General features: G+C 45.0%; 2 protein-coding genes across 8 annotated transcripts in view; one reads left to right on the top strand and one right to left on the bottom strand.

Moving 5' to 3' along the window:
• LOC142565974 (uncharacterized) overlaps positions 1 to 19,159 on the top strand; it is a 132,608-nt gene that overhangs the window by 16,591 nt on the left and 96,858 nt on the right. For 2 of the 7 annotated variants that reach the window (XR_012824942.1, XR_012824940.1), the window contains exon 2: positions 2,905 to 3,028. The exons of 2 other annotated variants lie outside the window; for them this stretch is intronic. The gene's annotated coding sequence lies outside the window, so the exon portion shown is untranslated. Of the gene's footprint in view, positions 1 to 2,904; positions 3,029 to 7,416; positions 7,540 to 7,666; positions 7,783 to 16,216; positions 16,699 to 19,159 lie in introns of those variants that run through there. 3 more of the 7 variants (XR_012824943.1, XR_012824941.1, XR_012824945.1) reach the window with 3 other exon arrangements.
• Positions 4,277 to 8,014, bottom strand: LOC142565957 (non-structural maintenance of chromosomes element 4 homolog A-like). Its single transcript, XM_075676594.1, has 2 exons — positions 7,409 to 8,014; positions 4,277 to 5,865 (listed from the first exon to the last, which is right to left on the bottom strand). The coding sequence occupies exons 1-2, from the start codon at positions 8,012 to 8,014 to the stop codon at positions 5,500 to 5,502; spliced, it is 972 nt and encodes a 323-aa protein (XP_075532709.1). The 3' UTR covers positions 4,277 to 5,499.

The raw sequence follows: 19,159 nt of genomic DNA, 5'->3' as shown, positions 1-19,159 counted from the left end.
AATTAAATGCATACAGAACCCTCATCAGACCTGCTTTAGAGTGTGCTGATATTATTTGGGCCCCGCACCAGAAGTATTTAACCGACAAACTAGAACGCATACAGAACTTAGCATTGAGATTTGTGTATTCACAATATTCGCGTCAAACGAGCATTACGAACCTGCGTGTCAAGGTTAACATTCAACCACTGGCTCAACATAGAATGATTTCGAGATTAAAATTTCTATTTTTGCTTTATCACAGCCCCTATCGAATACCACAAGCAACATACATTCAAGCGCCACTCAGACTTTCTGCCTGAACGAATCAATAAATCAATACAGCACAATCCCAGCCATAATAACACTCACAAGTACTCTTTATTCCCACACGCTATTTCCCATTGGAACATGCTACCCTCTAGAGCCGTAAACTGCCCATCTGCCAACGCATTTATTGACATTATTGAGAATATGGAATTTGAATGGTGATAAGTAACTGCAGTTACCTGTATTTCATATGCAGCCTCTTGTCGATCCATACTTATGGTAAACATTGTTTTTCCTGCTTCACGAACCGCTCATTTAAGCAGAGTATGTATTTATTGAGTATGTTCATTTTTGTGCGTGTTAATGCTTTTTGTTTGGGATACAATAGTTTCACTTTTACTCTTTTTTTTTTTTCGGTACTGTATTCCATGTTGTAACCACTCCTGCATGGTCCCGACGAGGGCCTGCAGTATTCTGAAATAAATAAATACCTATCACTTCTACATCCTGCATTATGCTGGGATCAGCAGAAAGTATGAAGTCAATTTCATTTCTTGTTTCAACATTAGGGCTTTTCCAGGTGCACTTTCTCTTGCTAAACTTCCTGAAAAAGGTGTTCATTATTTGAAGCTTATTCCTTTCTGCGAATTCTACCAGCATCTCTCCTCTAGCCTTCCTAGAATTGATGCCATAGTTGCCAATTGCTTGTCCACCAACCTGCTTTTTCCCCACTTTTGCATTGAAGTCGTCCATTACTATAGTATACTGAGTTTGCATTTTTCTCATCGCTAATTCAGCATCTTCATAAAACTAATCTACTTGCTCATCATAATGTGTGGATGTTGGAGCGTAGGCTTGTACTACCTTTAATCTATACCTCTTAAGTTTGATTACGACTATAGCTACCCTCTCATTGATGCTGTAGAATTCGTCAATGTTGCCCACCATATCCTTATGGATTAGGAATCCTACCCTGTATTGCTTCTTATCTGGCAGACCTCTATAGCAGGCCATTATTAAATGCTGGTAGCTAGCAGCAAATCTAAAGAGCATTGAGTTTCAAAAGGCATCATTAGTAAGCATCAAGTTAACAACTCTAACTCAGCAATAAAAAAAACATCACAATTGCGTAAACTGAACTTAATACATCTAAAGCTTACAAAAGTTATGTATCCTATGCCACTCTGAAATATACGGCTAATTTGCAAGTAGGACTTTTCCAATACCCTCATGAGCACTGCGACAATTACATGTATGCTATAAATTTATGTATAAAATTTGCAAGCTTGAGATAATCTAACGTATGCAATTTACAGAACCGCGATATCCTACTTTGGTGCCGGGTTATGGATTTGTAATCTTTATGCTTCTATCTTTCCCAAAATTTTCCCAAATGGAACAAATTTCGTTTGAATAAGTCCAGTGCTTGTCTCACGAAAACTTTTCTGCATTTTACATGTCTTTGAATACCTAAATAGGACTTGGCCTCGAGCTAAAGCTTCCTCTTAGAACAGAAAGCTTTTATTTGCACAAAGAGCCCTAAGCAATCATTCCAAGGTGCTGTTGAGAACTGAGACAGTAGTAGCAAGTAACTTAAGAATGCATGTGTAGCTCTACTTTTTATACATTAATGTTGCCAACATTTGACTAGAACAGCTCATCAGACCAACAGAATCTTGATGGAAGGTTTGCAGGAAGTATCTTTCTGACGTGCGCATTTGCAACGTTCACACCAAATGGTAAGGTTGCTGTACCATATGAAATTAGGTGCCTGCCTTCAATTATGTAGTATAAGGAATCTTCACGTTTTGAAACAGATATCGTACAAATGTTTACACATTGAATTTGCAGTTACTTCAAGAACGCTTATCTACATACTTGCACAACGCCCCTCTGCATTGCAAGAACAGTATACCCCTTCTACTCTGTAGCTTCCAATAAGTAAGCCAGTCGCACGGTTTTGGGAAAAATCAAATTGCACTTCAGGTGTGACAGCAACAAGCAGCCGAAGCATCCTTCATAGGGGGCATGGCTTGTGTCAGTGCAGTTTCTAAAATGCACGAAACGTGTGTGCGTGTCAGCTGAGTGAGCTAGAGCTATCAGTGTCCTGGCTCACAAGAGGGTGCCACTCCAACTTCTCACCGCTAATAGGCCATGAATTGAGTGGTAGTAGGGTAAAAAAAAACTATAGGCTGATTTTGTAAAGATATTAAAGGTATAATAATCGTTTGCAATGTGAACTTTAGGGCATTTATGGTGCGAAAAAAAATAGAGAAAATTAGCATGGCAGTCTCTGTTTCACTTGTAAAATTAAATAAGGCATCACATATGTTCCTATTGCAATAACCTAGTCCTGGCACTCCAAGCGGGCAAATGGGACCTTCTAGAAGTTGTTTGCTTTGACTTGAAAACTTACATTCTTCAAGGAAATGCTCCGCATTGCAATAAAATGCAAGGGAAGGAGCCAAACCAGACCAGTGCAAATAACAATTAAGCAGTGGCATTAGCCAACACAGTCTAGTAAGGGTAACTTGAAAATTTTCTTGTGCAGCAGCATCCACTGTGCCAGTAGGAATTAAAGTGCTGACAATCACTGTTGTTTAGGACGGATAATTCTGCATGTTCTTATGAACAGAAATTTTCTCAATCTTGCAGCAGCGGTATATATCGGAAGTTTGCAGAACCCTCGGGACCGGTACTATAAGGGATGCCGCTGCCTGTGCACCTGCTGACTCGTTTAAGCCTGTGTGACCTGGCGTCCATACCAAACGGACAACACGTAAGTGTTGGGAATAGATGAATAAAATTCTCTGAGAATGGCAGACAAATTTGGCATTGACAGAACAGAACAAACGGACAGGCAGTTGTTCATGATAACAGCTGAAGAAACGGACGTGGGAAGTTCTTGTAGTGCTAGAGTAGTCTCCAATAACTCTACCTGGAATATCGGTGAGGAGTCAGACAGTCGAAGAGAAAATGACCAATTCAGTAGTGAAAAAATGCCTCCTCCTGCCTTCTCTTCATTGACAGAAATACCTGTGGCTATCACTGCATTTATTTGAAGGCTCTCAAGGTAGTCTTCTAACAAGCTAATTATTAAATAGCTTATTAGAAGTTAAGCAGTGAAGCATTTTTGGAAACATCAAATTCAATGCTAACTGTAGGAGGCAATACATTTGGGATAACCACATCATGGATCATTACTTGTAGTTAATGGTTCTAAGAGCTTCTGCACAAGAATTACCTGGTGACAGTGTAGTCGAGACCACCGACACACAAAAAAAATGCAGCCAGCTTACGAATGAACACAATCAATTAGGAGACTCTCTGGAGAAAAGCAGAGATGTTCAGAAATGTTTGGACTGTCAGTATACGAAAACGAATGCAAATAACTACAAATTTTGGACAGCCAAGACAATTGTAATGCCTCGTGTTCTAAAATAAGAGGTCGTAATTTGCAAGCAGGACACTTGAGAGTAACCTGCAACAGAACTACAAAAATGGGGCAGGCATACGAGCAATAAATCACCAGAGTCCTCTTTGCATTCCGAAATGACTGCTGCTAACTCTTTGAAAGAATCAAACTGCATTTGCTTCTTTACACATGATATACTCATTGTGTGAATACGAATTAATCTGTTCTGTATAAATCACACACAGGTATTTTAGCAATTCCTATGAAGAAGTTATCTCTTGACCAAATGTTAAAGAGATTCAAACAGAAAAAGCTAAAGGAAATGCAAGGAGTGCACTTTTGTTGACATTGAGAGATGTGTAGTCCATTAAGCCACACTTCAAAATCATTCAAAAACAACTGCAAAGCTCTAGAGAATGAATCCATCACAGTTTTCTTCGGATTGCTTACCGTGAACAAGTCATATGCATTTTCTTATTTCAGTGCCTACTACAGGCTTTCGGCATGTGTATGCATTATTTGGTACTTTACACTTGCTTTGCTGCCATATGTAGAGAAAAATTGTTCTTGAAACATGTTTCATTATTCGATGTTCCCATTCAGTACAAGGAATAAACAACACATTTAACTTTATTTGAAATGAGGACAATATATGCAGAACAATGAAGTAAATATAAAACAGCAATGACTGAACTGAATTGGAAATCATTTGGGGCTCCTTGAGCTGGGAGGTAGAACAAAGTAAACTTGCAGGAATGAGGCTGCGAACAAGAACAAGGCTATGAACAAGAACGAGGCTACTAGCATTCACTAGGCGCTTGTGAAAATTGTAAAAAAGAAGCATGAGAAATACACGTCAGTATTCTCACGTGGCACCTGGCTTCTGGCACCGACAGGCATGGCATCGCAAAGATTACAAATGGCCTGTACATGAAAACTGAAACATTTCTTTAATATTTTTACTAGAGATTTGCAAATCGAACCACTTATCGAGCATTTCAAGCAGATTTCAAATATGTCATTAGTTTCTGTGCAGCTGCTACAGTCCTTGAGTCAAGTCCTATACAATGGCAAAATAGAGTTATTTTGCGGGCACTTTATTGTGCAATAAATTTTTTCAAAACGCTTTGTGCTGTAGCTTATTTAGCTCTTTGTAGACCATAAACTGCCTATATCTATACAAACAGCGTGTACAATTACTGGAACTAAAAACAATACTAGGGCACTTTTACTAATTTTTTTTCACAATCACATGAAAATAGCCTTGTACACTTACAATTGCCTTATAGTAACGAAATTTAGCATACATACTGTTGAAGATAGGTACAGTGCGAATATATATCTACTTGAAATTGCAATATCTCCGAGCAGTAAGTTGCGAAAGTACACGGTTACCTTTCAGAGAATTGAGAAACAAATTTTGTTAAAATATTATAATTTTCTTTTGCATGGTTTCAGTAATTGTACACACTGTTCGGCTAGATATTGGCACTTTGCGATCTACAGAGAGCTAAACAAGCTACAGCACGGTGCTTTCTGTGAAAATTTATTACATAATAAAAGTGCCCATAAACATGACTATATTTTGGCACTGTGCATCACATAACTCTAAAACTATTAACAGCTACACAAAAAGTAGTGCCATATTTGAAATATGCACAGAAAACTCTATACTTGACTGAATTTTGAATCTTCTAATACAAGTAGTAAAAAAAAATTGCTTCGAGGAGCATCTCCTTTTTAATGCGGTGAGCCATGCAACCAAGAACGCCCACAGAGGACCAGTTCCGAACTACCAGGCACCATTCCTGGACACGGACACCTGCTCAATACAACTAATCTGGAATCACAGGCTCTGTGAGATTCAACGCCCTGACAGCATCTTGCCATTTCTTCATGGTCATCGTCATCAAGAACACTCCACTTTTGTTGGCCTCACGCTCAGCACTAATGTTTCCAAACACAGGCTCCACCACCACCTGGTAAACCTCATCGGGCTTTATACGGGCGTGGCCCTCGTTGACTAGGAACGACAGGTGAAATATATTTTCACATGTCTTGGCAAATGACTGCGGGTGGAGTACAAATTCAAAATATGGTATTGGCTCTCTAGTCTGATTATACAAGTCCTTCAGAAGCTGGTGGATCACACCGACACGGCCTGTTGTTGTTTCTTGGTTTGTCTGCTCCACTGAGCTCACCTGAAATCACATGAAAGGAAGTGTAGGCTATGAGAACACTTTCAAAACAATGCCACAAAGACAAGCACACGTAACAAGTACATTGCAAATTCATCGTGGAAATATTAAAACAACCTTGGTTAGTGCAAGCTCTTTTAAAGGGACACTAAAAAACAATCAATTTAGACTGAAAAGGTATGACAACTATATTTTCTTTAAAAATGTAATTTTGTTCTAACCTTTAAACAATTTATTGAGAGGTTTCTCAATCTGCTTGGTTTTTTTTACCAACTGGGATGCTGGGATCAGCAGATGGTATGAAGTCAATTTCATTTCTTGTTTCACCATTAGGGCTTTTCCAGGTCCACTTTCTGTTGCTACGCTTCCTGAAAAAGGTGTTCATTATTCAAAGCTTATTCCTTTCTGCGAATTCTACCACCATCCCTCCTCTAGCATTCCTACAATTGATGCCGTATTGCCAATTGCTTGTCCACCAACCTGCTTTTTCCCCACTTTTGCATTGAAGTCGCCCATTACTACAGTATACTGAGTTTGCACTTTTCTCATCGCTAACTCCACTTCTTCATAAAACTGATCTACTTCATCATCATCATGACTGGATGTTGGAGCTTAGGCTTGTACTACCTTTAATCTATACCCATTATTAAGTTTGATTACGACTACTGCTACCCTCTCATTAATGCTATAGAATTCGTCAATGTTGCCCACTGTGTCCTTATGGATTAGATATCCTACTCCGTACTGGTTCTTATCTGGAAGTCCTCTATAGCGGAGTACTTGGCCATTAGTCAGCACTGTATAAGCCTCACCAGTTCTTCTAACCTCACTAAGGCCAATGATATCCCAAACAATGCTAGATAGTTCCTCGAAGAGGCCTGCTTAGCTAGCCTGATTCGAGAGAGTTTGTTTGTTAAATGTTGCCACGTTTGGGGAATGCTTAAAGCCTGCATCACCTCCGGCACGGGTTGGCCAGCAATTGCACTACCACGGACACTATAGTGGGGAAAGTAGCCCTTAACAGCTTCGCTGTAAGAAATTGCTGTCTGTGCGTTGCTGGCCCATTTAAGAGAGAATGCTCATGAAATGCACAAGGCACAGGTTGCACAAGCTGCACAGTATTCTGTTTGATACCTTGACTCTAGCCTGCTTTGTTATTGCATTCTTTGTAGCGAAGTGCTCTAAGAAATGTGGACATCTGCAGCTAGCTGTTTTCATTCTTGCATGATGCTTTTACACAGGGTCAGCCAAGCCAACACTTAATCAAAAGCCAGCTTGCAATAGAAGTCGCAGACTGTAACCATAAACTTTGCTGAAGTCTGTATTATACCATATAGGAACATTGACTAGAAGACTACAGAACAAAACTGGAGGATGGCGAAGAAGGGTGTGGGCGCTTCTGTCTGCTGCACCCTTCTTCGGCAGCGCCAGTTCGTGCGTTGTAAGGATAATCAACCAGCTCATTCATTTCCATTGCTAAGACCAAAAAAAAAAAAAAAAAGCTTCGCAAACCGGTCATTTCTCGGGACGGCACTGCGCGCGTTACCTGCTTAGGGACGGTCGGCGCCCTGTCAGGAGTGTCTTCCACCGTGCGTTCGACCGGCGCCTGCTTCGTCTTTACCGGTGCATCGTCTGCCGAGCCGTACACGTACCAGAAGGGATAGCTCGTCTTCGTGGTTCCTTCGGCGAGCTTCCCAAGCTTCGCCCACGCCTTCTCTGTCAGCGGATCAGTCGGCGAGTCGGACGTGTCCGACACGAAGTCGCGGACCCGTGCTGCGAAATGTTCCGGGTCGAACTTGCGCAGGTTCAATGGCAACGAGGCGGCCTGTTGAAGTCCCACGGATGCCGCAACGCTGACGATCTCAGAGTCCAGCACGGCCTCCGGTGCGTGGGTGACGTCATCGAAGAGGTCCTCCGCCGCCAGCAGAGCATCATTGGCCGGAAGCTTCTCTTCCTCATCCACCTGTTTGTCAATGACAGTGCGGTACGCGTGGCGCAGGTTCCACCCTGGCGTGGCATCCTGGGACCCGGAACTGTCCTGCGATTTGGATCCGCCGGCGTCTGACGCCTGCGACATGGTCACTGGGCTCGGACTGTTGGAGAGTGTAGATGTCGTAGGTGTAGATGTGTCGGTACTCACAGCACGTGACATCGCGCAAGGGTGACGGTACTTGCGACCTCTTTTTGCTCAAAGATCTCAAAGTCAAAGCTGTCGGGCGATGCAAGCATAGAATATGCAGTTCCCGCGTTCCACGGAACGTTAACGTTACGTCTGTTGACGCCAGCAGGATGTCTATGTCGATTCGGCTTTCCCCTTTTGATTGGATCATTGGGCCGCCAAGCGCGTCTGGATATTATAAGCGGATCTTAAAGGCGATCTTTTTGCGGGTTGAATGCGGCGAAAGCGATTTTATCAGCCCAAAACTCGTTATATACATAGTTTGGACACCGCGTATTTGCGTATTTATACACCGCGTAATTGCCCTGTATGACGTCTTTCCGGCTCCCGCAATTGCATCCCGTTAATCTCGTTGACTCTTTTTATGCATGAACACTAAAATTAAGTACAGAAGGAGCAATAAAAAACGAACGCCTGGTCACATGAAAGTCTTGGCATTCCTTATGCACGTGAAGCATTTGCGTTCGGGCACGTGACAACATTCGGCCTTCTTCGTTGTCGTAAGTTTCCTCCTTATTAAGGCGAAAGCCGTAGATCTCTGTTTCAAGGTCGCGCTGTGAGGGACAGAAAATATCACATGGCCCAAGGAAGGCCGGAAGCGAACCAAAGCATGTCCAGCCGTGTACAAGAGATTATTAATGATTAGCAAAGTTGATTGGATTAAGGTGGATGAGGGAAAATTAAAGAGGATTAGGGCAAATTAAGGTGGATAACATCACTCTAAGAACAGTTTACACCCTTTGGCTTGCCCCTTCTGCCACCCAAAAATAATCGTCATCTGCCTTGATGCGTTTCCTTTCTTTATCGCTGCAAGCCCGGAACTTTCCAGTGACGAACGGCACGCGCGTTATCAGAAGGGGCACTCCAAAGGGTGTAAACTGTTCTATGCTGATAACGCGCGTGCCATTCGTTACTGGAAAGTTCTGGGCTCGCAGCGATAAAGAAAGGAAACGCATCACGGCAGATGACGATTATCTTTGTGTGGCAGAAGGGGCAAGCCAAAGGGTGTAAACTGTTCTTAGAGTGATGTTATCCACCTTAATTTGCCCTAATCCACTTTAATATTCCCTCATCCACCTTAAACCAATCAACTTTACTAATCATTAATAATCTCTTGTACACGGCTGGACATGCTTTGGTTCGCTTCCGGCCTTCCTTCGGTCACGTGATATTTTCTGTAGCTCACAACGGGACCTTGAAACAGAGGTCTAAGGCTTTCGCTTAATAAGCCACACACAAAGGGATGTGTCACAAGCAATACTAGATCAGACGCATGAAGTAAAGCATCTGATCATGTAGCTGAAAAAAATGTCTGGAGTATACAACTCGCCTCAAAGCTCCCTTTACCTCGGTATATTCCGTTCATACGGCTTTAAGAAAAAACCAACCTCCTCATAAACGTTCCTCCAGCATTATCGATGCTGTTATTAGCATTTCTTAAAATTTTCAACCTCACCGTGGCGCGCAACTGGCCCAAAATAACACGCCTCCATAGAATCCTGCGGCCCGTCTGCGGGAGCCCAGGAGGAAAAGCGTGCCGTGCGCAGCCGGCGGGCGAGGGGAATCGAGGAGGATAGCGCCGTGAGGAGGAGAGTGTCGCTACTTTCAAATTATCAAGGTATGTCTGCTATTGGCGGCGAGGAGTTACGGAGTCGCCATCTATCGGAAGCGCCTCGCTGGCGTAGTATGAGGGATCACGCGGCGCGCTCCTCATAGGTTTTGCTGTCAGCGCTCACTGAAAACACCACGCGCGAGCTCTCCCGGACATTTCTGTGAGTACTTTCGAAACGAGAGAAGTTGTTTACTGTCTAAATAATAATCTTGGGCAAACTGAAAGCACACAATCGTTTACAGACGCTCTCTTTACCGAATACGTACAGTGCACGCCACTGCGCGCGGTCGCCGCGATGGAGTCTCCCGAACCGGCTTCTTGCGTGAAAGGTAGGTAAACGCTGAGAGTAAACTATGTGAAATATGTTCTTATAGTGTTTGTTTAACTAAATGAAGCGTAATAGCAAGAAGCCTCAATGCAGCGATCGCGGAGATTCGCAGCGACAGACTGCGCGTCTGCATGCTTGTCCGCGCATTGTTTCGCTTTCTCCGCGCGCGCGTTCTCGCACCGTTCCATGAGCTTTATGCCGCAGAATATGAGCATTTGACAGTATACAAGCAACCATTGTTACGTGGGAGCTATCAGAGCTGTTCAAAAATAACTTCATTGTAGAGACTTCGACGCCTACAGGGACTATGATGTGCCGTCGCGACGATTCAATCTTTTTTTTTCTTCTAAATTCTTTGACTTTTCAATATTATTTTTCGAGTTGCGTCGCACTGTATGTTTATTGGTGTTCTCAGCGTGCAATTTCCCGCTGCTCCTTTTTTGTAATCCAGCGCATTAATTCATAACACAAACATGACCATATGCCCTGCTTTTTTTTAATGTGCTTTTTACCGCTGCCTTTCCACTCCACTGAACTTGCCAGTATCTATAGCATCGACAAGTTGATAGACCAAACCGTCATAACATTAGTCGTGCAGCAGACTCGGGCGAGCCTCTCAGTGCGCGTTTTCAGAACATCGCAGACCGGGCGCCGCAGCAGAAATTTTCCTCGCGTCTGTGCTTGCTGCATATCCGAGTTGTAGCCGATGACTGTTTCCGGTTTTATGTTTCGCGAGCCAAGCTTGACGCAGCTAGCACGTCACGCCGACGGTGGCGCCAGCTTTTCCAGTGGTGGAGCTCGAGGCCAATACCGTTATCCTGAACGCGGCCATACTGCTCGAACATGCAAAGCGCGCCGCCCACGCAAGAGCCTCCTCGCCAGCCGGGAAACGGCATGACCGGCCAGTGAGTTTCCCCCTCGCCGGCGGCGACAGCAGGAGGGCTCCAATGGCGTGTCGCGCTGGAACTGACTCTTCCCCCACGCCTGCGCCTTTCATCGTCCTTAAGATCGCTGGTTGGCAGTTTGTGGCGCTGCCGGATAGCGGGGCTTTGGTCTTACTTTTCAGCGAAGAGGTTATGGTTCATTTGCACCGGCATTCTGTACACATGAGAGCCTGCGACACCGCCTTCCACCTCGTGAGCGGCACTGCTACCTCGTGCGGTTCTGTGCACTGGGGGAATCGCGTGCGCCGTCAGCGCTTTGTGCATCTCCCGGGTCTTTCCGTGCCCGTGATTCTTGGACGCGACTTCCTCGCACGCATAGGTATCGTGATTGACGTCGCAAGCGGAGGCTATAGGGCAAGCCCTTCTGACCCCCTGCAACCCTTTGCTACACTCCCGCTGGCCGCGGCTGCCCCTCTGACGCCGGATGCCACGCGCGAGAAGGAGGATACCTAGCGCTGCCCCTTTGGCTCGTGTCCATCACTCCGCCGCCAATACTGGTCCATTGGCCGGCACGGCGAAAACGGTCGGTGTGAACCACTTTCTCACGAGCATTGCGCTGCTACGGCGGTCAGGTGCCGGCTACCCAGGCGACCATCTCGTTAAGCAGCAGCTTGGACTGCTCGCTGCCGCCTTTGACAGCTTGACGGTGCAGGAGAAGGCACGCCTGTCATCGCTGCTGACTCTGTTCAGCGCGATGTTCACTGAACGACCGGATTGCACCTCTCTTACCCGCCGTCGTTGCTCAGTGGCTATGGTGTTGGGCTGCTGAGCACGAGGTCGCGGGATCGAATCCCGGCCACGGCGGCCGCATTTCGATGGGGGCGAAATGCGAAAACATCCGTGTGCTTAGATTTAGGTGCACGTTAAAGAACCCCAGGTGGTCGAAATTTCCGGAGTCCCCCACTACGGCGTGCCTCATAATCAGAAAGTGGTTTTGGCACGTAAAACCCCATAATTTTTTTTTGCACATCTCTTGTGCGACATCGGATCGACATAGACGACGCACTGCCGTGGAAATGCAATCCTCACCCCGTTACTGCGGCCAGAAGGAAGACAATCGACCAGGCATTGGATGAGCGTATTGAGACCGGTATCGTCGAACGCTCAAACGGTTCCTGGAGTTCACCGGTGGTAGTGGTCCCCAAAAGAGACGGCTCTTGTCGACTGTGTGGACTAGCGCCGGCTGAACGAGGCCACGAGGAAGGATGTTTTCCCTATGCCTAACGTGAGCTCAGTCGTGGCTAATCTAGGCAATACGTGCTACTTCACCACCCTGGATGCTAAGCTGCCTGCAGGTTCAGATGGAGCCGGCTGATGCGGAGAAAACTGCGTTCACCTCTCGCCGAGGCCTTTACCAGTTTATCCGTATGCCATTTGGCTGCTCTGGAGCTGCAGTTACGTTCCAGATTGATTGACCGCATTCTGGGGGATGCTAAGTAACGCTATGTGCTGGCGTACCTCGGTGACGTTGTCACCTTCTTTCGAACGTTCGAGGAACCCCTCCGCCCTTTGGAGGACGTCCTCGAAAGGTTGCGTGCCGCCGGGTTGACTCTAAACCCGAAGCCTAAATAGCTGAGACTCGCATTCCCCTATTGGGCTTTACCATCGACAGGGGTCGTGTGCTCGTGCGCGAGCTATCCTCGAATACCCAACGCCGGCGAACATTCAGGGCCTTAGGCGCGTTTTGGGAATGGTTAACTATTATACAGTTCATCCCGAATTGCGCAGCTCTCCTAGCGCCCTTGACCGCGCTGTTGAAAAAATCGGCACGATGGAGCTGGGTTCCTGAGCAGGAGGGTGCCTTTCATGCACTATCCTGAGCTCTAGTGGCCACAGCCAGTGGCGTAGCCAGAAATTTCGTTCGGGGGGGTCTCACTTTGCAGCTCAGCCTCCTCCTTAAGAGGAAGCTTTAGCTCGGATGTTCGTATCAAATACATGTAGAAGGAGAATTCGTTTTTCTCGGCAACCACTGCACCAAATTTGACGAGGTTTCTTGCAATTATAAGAAAGACTTAAATTCTAGTGATTGTTCGTTCTGGATTTTTTATTTAGGCAGTCACTTATTTATCAAAAATTGGCATAAATCGCAAATTTTCAAAACGCTAAACTATGAAGTTTAAAACTGTAACTCAATAACGAAAAATGATATCAAAATTCTGTGAATTGTATCTAATAGTATATCTATAGCGGACAAAATTATTTTGTTATACATTATTCTAAAAAAATTTAATATTATGTAAATACGGTTTTTGCAGAATCCTTGTACACAACGTAACAAATTCACGTAAGATGTAAAATGACATATGAAATTTGTCCGCTTTGAGTGTTTTAACAGATGCCGTTCACAGAACCGCAATATCTGTTCTTGATGCAGAGCAATTAATTTGTAAACGTCGTGCTTCAACTTTTTTCGAAATTTCAAATTTTTCAAAATATATCAAACAAAATTCAGACCCTATATCGAAATTCCGTTTACAACAGACACTAGAATTCAACTTTCTCTCTCAAATGCAACAAATTTCATTAAAAGCGATCCAGGGGTTATCTCAGAATAGCGTTTCTGCGTTTTACATGTATTTGAATAGACCGCGCCGGAACTGGGCCCGAGCTAAAGCTTCCTCTTAAACAATTTGTCGAGGGATCAAATACATGAATTCATGAATCAAATACATACTGCATTGTCATTGCCAAAGATGCTGATATATTTTTATGATATTTGTTTGTTTATTTATTAAATAAAAGAAAATATCACACGAACTTTAGAAATATATCAGTTCGAAACCAGCAAAGGAGTGTATGCCACTGATATGAAAAATGTAAAGGCCATGAAATGAACATGTTGAGGACAAATATGTTAACGAAACTTTGTCATTCAAGAACCTTGTTTACATTCTTGTACATATGCAACGGCCAATGAAATATCTCAATAACGCTGTCCTTCGCTCCAATATATTACGCAGGAACAGGTGTCACCGGTCGTGTATCGTAATTGCACCGAAATTATAGTCGCAACAGAGAGCACGTATAAAAACCAGAAGTTTTGCAAAATATATGAGGGCCAGTCAAATGAAAGTGAGCCAATGCGAACATATGGCAAACGGGGTACTTTGTTTAAGATTAGTCTGTATGAACAATTAGACATTTGTCCTATTGACTAACGAGTTGCGTGATTCCTGTCTCATAAAACTCCTTGGGTTGCGGCTTCAAAAAGTCTGCAACTGACTCTTGCACATCATCGTCCTACACGAATCTGGTTCCCTTGAGCTGTTTTTCCAGTTGCCCCAAAATGTGGAAGTGGCAAGGCGACAGGTCTGAGCTGTATGGCGGATGTTGAAGCGTTTCCCACTTGAACTTTGCCAGCTTTGTATTAACCACATCAGCGACGTGGGCGGAAATGACGGCCTTTGCTTTCTTTGGGGGTGGTGAATTCGAATGTTTCCACTGTAAGCTTTGCCGTCGTGTTTCAGGCTCGTAGTAGTGGCACCATGGTTCGTCCCCGATGAATATTGCAGACAAGAAGTCTTCATCCTCATTGTCATACCAGATCAGATGAGTCAAGGGAGTGCCCAAATTCTCCGTCTTCTGGCGGGAGTTCAACATCTTGGGCATCCATTGCGCACACAAGAACCGAGATGTTCATGAATTATGGTGGGAACAAAAGCGTGGCTGATGTTCGCACGCTCTGCCAGTTCATCAGTGCTTATCCTCCGTTCTTGTCTAATCAGCTCATCAACCTCTGCAATTGTGTTGGGGGTGATTCCACGGTGACTTTGGCCCGGTCTTGGATCATCTTTGGAACTTTCACGTTCTTCTTTGAACCGTTCGCTCCAACGCTTCATAGTGGCCAATGAAATCCGATGCTCAGCGTACACGGCAGCCCTACGGCAACTAATTTCTTTTTACGAAATACCTTCAGCAGTCAAAAACCTCACAACACCACGCTGCTCAACTTCTGGAGCGTCCATTACGTCACGCAACCATGTTCAACCCAATGCATGAGAGTAATAAAGAACATTTATCCTCACACATGCGTGTCACTTTTGTAAATGGGAGATGCCTGTGTGCTACGCGCATGCCTCGCAGATAATGAACGGAACCATTATTGTGCGGGATAGGCAGGCTCACTTTCATTTGACGCGCCCTCGTACATTAGAAATGCGAGGATACAATGGAATATACAAATGCGAAGATACAGCTTGATAAAGGGCAACAAAGTGTCACTGGAAACAAAGCTCATGCACGTATACACAAAACCTCGGAACAAGATATTTAAATATACATATAAGTGTCCACTAAATCTACGCATCTAAGAAAAAGCCACTGTTATAATGTGTCAAACAAGGCAAATAAACACGTTGCGCAATCACAGATTCACAGATCACAAAATCCTAAGGCCCGTCCACCCTCCTTCCCTTTCCCCCGATGTATAGCGCGCGCCGGAAGGCGGGGCGCTTGCTCCCCGCTTTCCTCCTTGCACATACACCATGCGCTTTCCCTCGCACACACACCATGCGGTCACGGTGTTATCACCCTTGGACTTCATACGAAACACAAGGGCGACGGCGATGGCAGGAATGCGCTTGGAGTGACCATATAATTGCTATTGCAATATTCAAAGATTCAAAGATTCAAAGAGTTTATTCAGACAACGTGGTACAGTTGCCTAGGGCGCAGACCAAAAGGCAAGTGGTTGCCTGACAAGGAGTCTGTGCCCTTGCTCCCATTCGAGAGCACAAGACATTCAGCGCATAAAATCAGCACTAAACATGATCGAAATACAGAGTGGTTGGTAACATTGAGACGAGAGTTATTTCATATTGAATATGTATGTACAATTGGGAAAATTGCTGTAAGAGACAACAGAAAAAAAAAAGAAAGGAGTGGTTATGCCTGCAGTGACAATAGATACATAGTGATGCTATATTTTAAAGCTTTGAATGATTTACTTTCTTGGATAATGTTTACAGCCGGATGGTGATCGTTTAAAAAACTGGAAATTCTGTAGCTAAGTTTCTGGGTGCCGTAGTTTGTACGTATTTTTTCCTTATTGTAACATATGTGCCGGGTGTTGTAGGTGTGTGCTTTCGTTAGATATTGTTGAAAAAAAGCCGTAGGATCGGAATGCATTTGTAGGTAACTAGCTAACGCTATCTTTTTGTTTATAACATTCCACAGTGTAAGCAGTTGATGTTTTCTAAACAGTGGGGCAGTGTGGCTAAGGTATGGTGCATTATCTATTAGGCGCAAAAATTTCTTTTGTAATAAATATATGTTTTCTATGCTTGTTTTAGGTGCTGTGCCCCAGACAAGAAGACAATAGTGGAAACGCGAATGTACCAGTGTGTAGTATAGTTGTTTCTTTAGCCAGATAGGCAAAAGGCTCTTTATTTTATGCATGGTACCAATGGACCTAGATATACCAGTGCGAACTTTTTCAATGTGAGGTGACCAGTCAAGATGCTCGTGAAAGATGACACCAAGAAATTTATGTGTTGGTACACGTTCGATAAATTCATCGCGAAATTGGATAACTATTTCTTGTTTTATACACTTGTTACGAGCGCGGAATATAATGTACTTAGTTTTTTTAGTGTTTAACTCTAATTCATTACCGTAGAGCCACGTGGACAAATTTTTCAGCCATACATTGGTTTCTACTTGGAGGACTTTTAGGTCTTGTCCGCAGAAGAATACATTGGTATCATCAGCGTACATTATTATTTCTGGTGTAGAGGGCACGTTAATTATATCATTTATATAGAGCAGAAATAACAGCGGCCCAAGAATAGATCCTTGTGGAACTCCATAATGTAGCTGACCTAAACTGGATTTTGCATTCGTAATATTCGTGTACTGGTGGCGATTTAGGAGGTAATTCTTTATTAATGTGAGAGCCGTTCCTCTAATGCCATATTTATATAACTTGTACAGTAAAACAGGGTGCTTAATGGAAAAGCACCCTGTTTCATAAGAGTATATAAGAGTATCCGGCAACTCAAGCGTCCCGTGGCCCATTACTTTCCGTAAAAGAAGTAACAAAATCGAACTTTTACCATGCAGAAATTTGCTGCGTCGCAAGAATGTATTTTTTTTTCTTCCTTTTGAGAGGCGGGGCCACCGAAATGAACAAACGCAAAGGAAAGCATGTAGGCCACAGTCGAATGCCTACTTTGGGCACCTAATGTGGCTACCGAAAGAATATAGTCACGTGGTGGTGACGTTGAATAACACAGTAGCAATACTGTGAACGACAAAACTAACTTTTGTTGGGCGAACCTGTGCCCACAAAACAGGCTACACTTATAGCACAACGATAGCGGCGAACACGCTCGGCGATCGTCGAAAATCTGATCAGCGGGTCAAGCGCGTCGGCTTTTATAGATCAGTCATCGAATGTTCCAGATTAACCGTTGGGACCCGCATGCCTTCTACAAAGTTCTACACCATTCGTGTCAAGCGATGAAATCAGATAACACAAGGTTCGTCGACAACAGACAGCGGATAGAAGCATCGATAACTTTCCAGAAACTTCGGATACATGCAGGCGCGTCCCGCGCTGTGCGATAACATTTGTTAGGCGGCAAAACGTGTCGCCCGATAAAGACAAGTACACGTGTCAATATCGAAGAAAACGTGAGACGCTTGGCCCACAAAGAAGCGTACGCATGCTGCTCTGTATCCTACACCGGCGAAACAAAATATTCCGGAGAGGTTGTGCTCAGGCGAACGCGTTGCAATCCGTCGAGTCCCCACAGTGATGGCGGCGAGCGACCGTTGTTTCTTTTTCTAGTCTGCTAGCCAGAAAGCGTTCAAAATTCTCGAAGGCGAAAATCCACTCGGCCAGAGAAAACCGAACGCGCACCGAAGTGCGCCGCGCAGTGGTAGGGTGTTAGGTATGGCCGGACACAACGGGCGATACGTCATCCCCCTACCTTGTACTTGGTCGGACACCATGGGCGATACGTCATCCCCCTACCCTCTACTTGGCCGGACCCCACGGTGCCGAAGAGGTCATTCACCCGACCTTCTCCCCGGATTCGTCGAAAAGAGGATCGACTTCTCCATCCCGTGCTCGGTAATGCAGGAGGAGGGGCCCTCTCTCTGTGCCTGTCACGTGTCATCGACGGAAGCAAGATCCCGCCCACACTTGTAGAGAGCCTATTTAAGGGGCTCTGAAATGTACAGCCTCGTCCACTCTTAGGGTGAACACGGCTCACCGTGGCCGCGCTCCGCGGGGCGCCAGTGCGTCATTCACATCACTGGTGAACCGGCTACTCAGTGAAGGGACTTTGTCAGCGTCTCAACGAGAGGGGTTAATCACTCTCCTTTGTAAGGACGAGTCGAGGAGCTCCGATCTGAGAGCATGGCGTCCAATCACACTTCTGAACTGCGATTATAAGCTCATAGCAAAGTGCCTGTGTATGCGACTCACGCCAGTGCTCAGCACTGTTTTGGGTCCATACCAGGCATGTTGTGTCCAGGGGCGCTCTACTCAGCTTCACGGTATAGCACTAAGGGACCTTCTCCTGTGGGCAAATACCAGGAAACTTCCAGGTATTCTTTGCTCCTTCGATCAGGAGAAGGCTTTCGATATCATTAGCCATAGGTACCTTTTCCGTGTTTTGGAAGAGGCTGGTTTTAGTGTGGGTTTTAGACAGATGATCCAAGCTTTGTATTCTCGACCGACTTCTGCTGTTCTCATACGAGACCGCCTCTCGGAGGCGTTCATTGTGGGACGTGGTGTGCGACAGGGGGACCCGCTCTCACCTGCCCTCTACGTACTCGCTTTTGAACCGCTTCTGCAGAGGTTGTCTTGTGACAGCAGAATTGGCAGGTTCCTACTTCCACCAGGTTCCCCCCCGGTTGCACTCTTTGCCTATGCAGACGACTTGTCCATTGTCGTCCCGGACGAAGCATCAGCTTGCGGCGTCCTGGAGGTCATGGACAGTTACTGCGGGGCGAACGGTGCAAGGTTGAATAGGTCGAAAAGTGCAGCAATGTACTTGAACTCCACTCCTTCCAGTCCGCAGCCCGTTCATGGTCTCCCCGTGAAAACGCGGCTGCGGATTCTAGGCTTCCAGTTCGAACCAGATGGTCTCTCTCCCGAAAACTGGCAACAGGCTAAGGAGAAGCTTGAAGCCAGGGTTCAGGAATTCAGCGCGTTGTCATGCCCTTTGACTGCTCGAGCGACAATCCTTCGCTCACTTCTGTTTTCCTTTCTGACGTATGTGGGG

The sequence above is a fragment of the Dermacentor variabilis genome, chromosome 1 (assembly GCF_050947875.1).
Source record: "Dermacentor variabilis isolate Ectoservices chromosome 1, ASM5094787v1, whole genome shotgun sequence".
Lineage (NCBI taxonomy): Eukaryota > Metazoa > Arthropoda > Arachnida > Ixodida > Ixodidae > Dermacentor > Dermacentor variabilis.
Note: the sequence above shows the minus strand (reverse complement) of the source record. Positions and strands in the feature narration are given on the sequence as shown.

What these genes read in the sequence shown, in the direction of transcription:
- LOC142565957 (XM_075676594.1), bottom strand. Translation starts at nt 8,014, where the DNA reads ATGTCACGTGCTGTGAGTACCGACACATCTACACCTACGACATCTACA. An exon ending in CGCCGACCGTCCCTAAGCAG is followed by an intron (nt 5,866 to 7,408) that starts GTAACGCGCGCA and finishes ATGTGATTTCAG; the next exon opens with GTGAGCTCAGTGGAGCAGAC.